The sequence below is a fragment of the Apodemus sylvaticus genome, chromosome 3 (assembly GCF_947179515.1).
Source record: "Apodemus sylvaticus chromosome 3, mApoSyl1.1, whole genome shotgun sequence".
Taxonomy (NCBI): Eukaryota; Metazoa; Chordata; class Mammalia; order Rodentia; family Muridae; genus Apodemus; species Apodemus sylvaticus.
In genome coordinates, this window is record NC_067474.1 from 73,147,485 (window position 1) to 73,153,484 (window position 6,000).

Consider the following 6,000-nt stretch of genomic DNA (forward strand, 5'->3'; position numbering starts at 1 on the left):
TCAAGATTTCTTCTGCCCAGATATGTCTAGATTTGTGTCAAGTTCCTTTAACACACCCGAGAGAGCCTGCCTGGGAGGTGGAGAGCCCTGTTCACATCAAGGATGCAAAGGACATTGTTGAAGCCCCTTGAACCCAACACCTGTCCTCACCTAACTCCAGTCATGCCAGGAGGACCAGACAAACCCCACGGACTCACTGTACAGCTTCCTTGAGATTCCCTTCCCCAAACTTATGGAGACATGGAAATATATTAAATAACCAAGTGGGGTATCCAATCGAGTCCAAAACTCAGAGAGAGAAATATCTAGAAGCAAGTCTAGAATACTATACAAAACTGCGCTGTTTTTAAGAAACTACATTAAATTCCAGAGATAGAAGCCCAAAACCCAAGAAATATCATACTCTCTCTTTTCTCTCATCCATGACAGAAAAACAAGAGAGAGAGAGAGAGAGAGGGAGAGAGAGAGAGAGAGAGAGAGAGAGAGAGCCTCTCCTTTAGTCCAGTACACTGCCATGATCTTCATCTTAGCTGTAGCCTCCACTTTCAATGCATCCAAGGCAGAAGGTTCTTTCTCCCAAGTCAAGTGGTCATTACAGGCAGTCTGAAGCCTGGACCCACAGCTAACTCTGGCCACTCAGACCCCTATGCCTTTCCTTGTGTAAAATGTTTCCAGAAGCCTGGGCTTCTTCTGGCTATCTCACACTCACTTTCTTGTCTGACCAAGATCAATCCACAGTGGAGCCCACGGCTGTCCTCCAGGCCAAAACTAAATCCATATTAAGTATACCCAATGTCCCAATCCCATCTCTGAGTCTAACGCTAAGCAGCCGTTAATTTGGGGTCCACACGGAAGGTCACATCCCATGGTCACCTTCTTCAGCCATTCTGTTCTTTTCCCACACTGCCTGCCTCACACCTAACACCTTCTCTAGCAGATGTGAACTATTTATTTATTTATTTTATTTTATTTTTGGTGGTATTGAGGATGAACCTAGGGCCCCCCAAATGCTAGGCAAGCACACAACCACACTGAGGTTTGTGCACTGTCTGTTAGCTAGAGCCATAGACACAAGGGAGATCACTTTAGATTTGACCAGAAGAAAATGGAAGTACATGGGGGTCACATTCCCGGGTGGAAGGCAAGGTGCAGCAGAAGTCCTTCCTTAAGTCTCCTCTCACTCCCGCCTTGAGCAACTTTCCATCACTGGAAAACCTCTCTCTCCATCTCTCCGTCCTTTCATCCACGAGGCTGCCTGCTCTCACTCATGATGACAGTGGGAACCACACAGAGAGGGAAGCACAACCGAGGTTCTTCACACACTGGCATTTCCCCGGCTCTGCCCGTCCTTCCTCCACCATGATGCCCTGGTTCCCTCCTTCTCCTGGCCTTCCTGAACCCAGCCAGGCCTGAGCTAACACGTCCCACGGCCGCTCCCAGCCTCAGAGGAAAGCCACAGAAAGGTTGAGAACAGGACTGACTGGTTTGGCCTTTCCACACCCATTACCGACCTCAGGAATCCCGGGGCCAGGCACCCCACCCACCCACCCACCCACCCACACCCTCCTGCTCCTCAGCTTAAACTTCCCCACTTCCCTCAAGCCCCATGGGGGGGGGGGCGCGACAGACAGAGAGGACAGGAAGGCAGCACACACCTGCAATCTGCACTTGGCAGGAGAACTAGGGGTTTGAATCCAATTGTGGCTATGCTGAAAACATCTGTCTCAAGAAAAGAAGTACACACACACGCACACACACAAACACACCACATATATACATACAAACATATGTATGTACATATACCACATGCATATACATACATATAACACACACAGACACACACACCACATACATACACACATACATACATACATACATACACATATATACATACACACACCACATGCATGCACACACACACACATCCCACATGCATATACAGACACACAGCATATACATATACATACAATACACATACACAAATAACACACATATACATACAGAGAGAAACACAAACATATACATACATAGACATATAGACACATACATACATACAACCAGACCAACCAGAGAAAGGCGAGTAAGCCCCTAAACAATCACACAAGACATCTAGTTAACAGCCACCAGCTCCCCAGGCTGGGCACCCCTAAAGCCTTCCCTTACATGTGCTGTCAAGGCTCTTCCTCCTCCCCCAGGCCAGCTTTGGAGTCACCCCACCCCAAATTCGGGCGATGATGGCTTACTCCTTTGCTTTGGGTCATCCCTGTTTATTCCCACATCACATCCATAATAACAAAGTCACAACTCGCTCAAGTGGGCAATGGAGAAGTATCGTAGCATCAAAGAGAAGTGGATGGTGCCCAGTGGACTCCGCTAAGTGAGAGCCGCCATCCTGGTTCTAAAAGCTGGCCAGCACTCCTGAGGTAGATGACTGGGGGAGGGGGAAACAGCAGCTTCTTGGTCTTTCCTTCCTGGGATTAACTTCTCCCACCTGAGGCCCAGCTTTACAAGGGCCCAATTAAACATCATGTCCGGTCTTGCATTTCCACCTCTCCCAGCTGAATAATGCCTGCTGGTCTAGCCTGTGAGTAGACAGGATTTATGCCTCCCCAAATCCTACTCTGACCTGAGCAGCCTGACTGAGGAGCACCCTGCTTTTCCTTCTAACTTGTCAGAGCAATCCTGTGTCATCAGCCAAAGTCACCAGGCTTTTTCTCAGCAGGCTGTGAGTTCCACCTCTGGTTTCCTCAGCACCACACCAGCCCAGGAGTGTTAGCCATATAGCTGCTACACCTTTTCTTTCTCTCTTCCTTGTGTCTACCGTCTGAACTACTCTGCCCCGTGAACCCATCCTTGGACTGGGCATGGTAGAACATGCCTAAGGCTGGGGCAGGAGCTAAGGGGAGGTGCTCCGCAAGGCAGCACTAACTTCATTTCCCCCAAACGCCTCACACTTTCCAGGTGGAGAGGAGGTGTGGCTCAGCGAGGCTTAGACACAAGAGCCAGAGTTCAACCACAGCACCAAAACCATCTAAGAAGAAAGTGTAGACAGAGGGACTGCTGGTTCTGTTCAGCCATCTTAGACCAATAATTCAGTGCTTTCCTCACACTCAATACTTTCCTAGGCTAGAGTCTTTATACAGATCCCAAAACTGTTTACAACTATCTACAGATTTTTATTCACACTGTTACCAGAAACTGTGCTGACTGGTTTTATGTCTACCGGAGGCAAATTAGAGTCATTTTGGAAAAGAGAGCCTCATGTGAGAAAATGTTCCCAATAGATTGGCCCGTGGCAAGCTTGTGGTGCCTTTTCTTGATTGAAGATGGGTGTAGGAGGATCCAGCTCACTGGACGGTGCTACCCCTGGGCCGGTAGTTTTGGGTGTTGCAAGAAAGCAGACTGAGCAAGCTGTGCAGAGCAAGTCAGTAGGCAGCACTCCGCCATTGCTTCTGCTTCAGTTCCTGCCCCCATGTTCCTGCCCTGAGTTTCTGCCTTGACTTCTTTCTCAGGGTGGACTGTGACCTGAGAATTGTAAGCTAAAATAAACTCTTTCCTCCCCAAATTGTTTCTGGCTGTGCTGTTTTATCACAACATTAGAAACCCTAAGACTGAGACCCAATGGGGAAGGAAGAAAGCCTACTGGAGTACCAGATGCTGGAGGAAGAGTGGAACCATTCTAGAAAGCTGAGACATCAAATACCCAAAGTAACGGTAAAATTCACTAGGCAACCAGTAATCCCTGTATTTGGGAGGCAGAGGCAGGGGCTATCTGAGTTCAAGGCCAGCCTGGTCTACAGAGAAAGTTCCAGGACAGCCAGGGCTGCACAGCGAAACCTTGTCTCAGAAAAAGAAGCCCAAACAACAACAAAGTAGGAAGATAAAAGAATTTGGGAGGACAGGAATCTGCTCTACCAAGTCTACTCATCTAGTAGATGCGTAGATACATTTCCTGCTTCTAGAGCCTGTTTGGCTTGCATATGTTGGTTTTTGAGACATCCCACTCTGTGGTCCGAGTTAACCCCATACCCATGACCATTCTTCTTCCTCAGTGTCCCAAATTCTAGGATTAAGGCACGAACCACCGCCACTCTGGAGCTCAGGGCTTGGAGTTATTAAGGAAATGCCAGTGAGAGAGAGACTGGGTGTCCTTATATAGACTATTTGACCTCACTCCCTCAGTGTCCTACAATGGCTTCTGGTGGCTTCTCACCATGAAGGAACAGTAACACTATGCTCTGCCAGTCAGGATGAGACTGAATGACTCCCTCTTGCAGAATCCAGTCTGTTTCTCTTCTCTAGCCCCTTCTGCATTCTGCCTCCTGCTCTCCCATGCCAGCCCCAGTCTGGAACTCATCCACTGCTCTGTCGGGCTTTTTGTTGTGTTTGTTTGCAGGGTTTCACTCTGTAGACTACTCTGGGACTCACTGTGTGGCTTGGGCTGCCCTCAAACTCCGGGCAATCTTCCCGCCTATCTCACAAGTTGGATTCACTTTTTACACACTTTTCTAAAGACCAGTCAGTCCCCTCTTACTATGGGATGAGTCACCTTCCCCCCTTTTCCTAAATCCAAATATCACCAGATCCTAAGGCTCAACTTGACTCGTCTCATGCATAATGGCTGCCCAGTAAAATACAGTTGTTCCCTCTTCTGACCAGTACACCTTCTGAGCACTTGACACCATTCTGCTATTATGTGGACAGACTTCACCTCACTTTTCTGTTTGAATCCTCCGTGCCAGGTAAATCCCACCACACTCACTGTTGTGTGTTTTTTTTTTTTTTTCTAATTTGTCTAAAACACGGACTATATTTGCTTGTCTGTTTCCTTGGGACTATGCACCGCTAGAACACCAACATTTCACGGTTACATCTGAGCCAGGGAAGATATTAAAGGCTTTCTACGGATGGATGGATGGATGGATGGATGGATGGATGGATGGATGGATGGGTACATGGATGCATGGATAAACGGACTAATAAACGAATGAATGAATGAACTAAAGGATAAACTATTCCTATAAACTTCCTTATACTTCTTCACATTCTTAACATTTAGTTCTTCGTGGAGGTGAAAAATACGGAAAGGGAAAGGGCGGCTACAGGTCAAGAATTTGTTCTGCAAAAGCCAGGGCGACTGGAAGCTGTAGAATCAGCGGCTCGCCCTCTTGCATTCTTCACGCGGCGCACCGGTCCCGTCCTCCCCCCCCCCCCCCCCCACCGCGCCCCGGTCCCCACTCGAGACCAGTCCCTACCCCACCCCCACCCACCCCGGGAGATGCGAGTCGGAGCAGGGCCGCCTCCACTACACACCCCACCGTCCCTGGGGCGTGCAACTTGGCGTGCTCCTTGCCGCTCCGCCTCCATGGTCCTTCCACGCCCCGACTCTGCGCCTCCAGACCCAGAGTGCGCGCCGGGTGCCGGTCACTCACCGTCCGTGCCGGGCTCTCCGCTGACGCCGCGGGCTAGGCTGAGCAGCAGCGCGAGCCGCAGCAGCCACTGCAACCCGCAGCCTGGCGAGCGGCGCGTGCCCCGGGGCCCCTGGCCCATGCCGCTGGCTCCCTCCCGGCGCCCGCCACTCCCCGGAGGCCCCTGTGCCCGGAGATAAGGCCAGCGGCGCGGGGAAGGGGCGGCGCAGAGGCTTCCGGCGCTGGGTAGCGGTGCGCGGGTCCCGGCGGGGAGAGGGGTCCGGGATTCCCGGACCCCTAGGTCCGCCTGGTGCACCGGCTGCGACGCGAGCTGTGCTACAGGGAGAAAGCGAACTGTGCAAGGGGAGTGGGGGGAACGTCGCTGTGCAAGTGTGACTTATGGAACCCCTGGGGAAATCAGAGAAGTGCAAGAGCCATAGGAGAGGGTCTCTAGGGGATCGTGTCAGAGATCTGGGAGGTGGTGGCGCAGCACGGAGGGAGAGGAGAGGGCGGCAAGTCATGGGCCAGTCCACCTGGGTGCACGTGCTGGAACAAGTGACAAAACACAAGTTCCAGTTGCTTGATGGCTTTC

The 6,000-nt window shown here is 50.8% G+C and overlaps 1 protein-coding gene across 2 annotated transcripts in view; it reads right to left on the reverse strand.

The window, feature by feature from the left end:
- Positions 1–5,624, reverse strand: part of Susd1 (sushi domain containing 1) — a 120,270-nt gene extending 114,646 nt beyond the window's left edge. The window contains exon 1 of one of the 2 annotated variants that reach the window (XM_052176558.1): positions 5,433–5,624. In XM_052176558.1, coding sequence (XP_052032518.1) covers positions 5,433–5,550 — 118 coding nt within the window. In that variant the 5' untranslated portion in view covers positions 5,551–5,624. The remainder of the gene's footprint in view (positions 1–5,432) is intronic. The other variant, XM_052176559.1, reaches the window with a different exon arrangement.
- Positions 5,625–6,000: the final 376 nt, after the last annotated feature.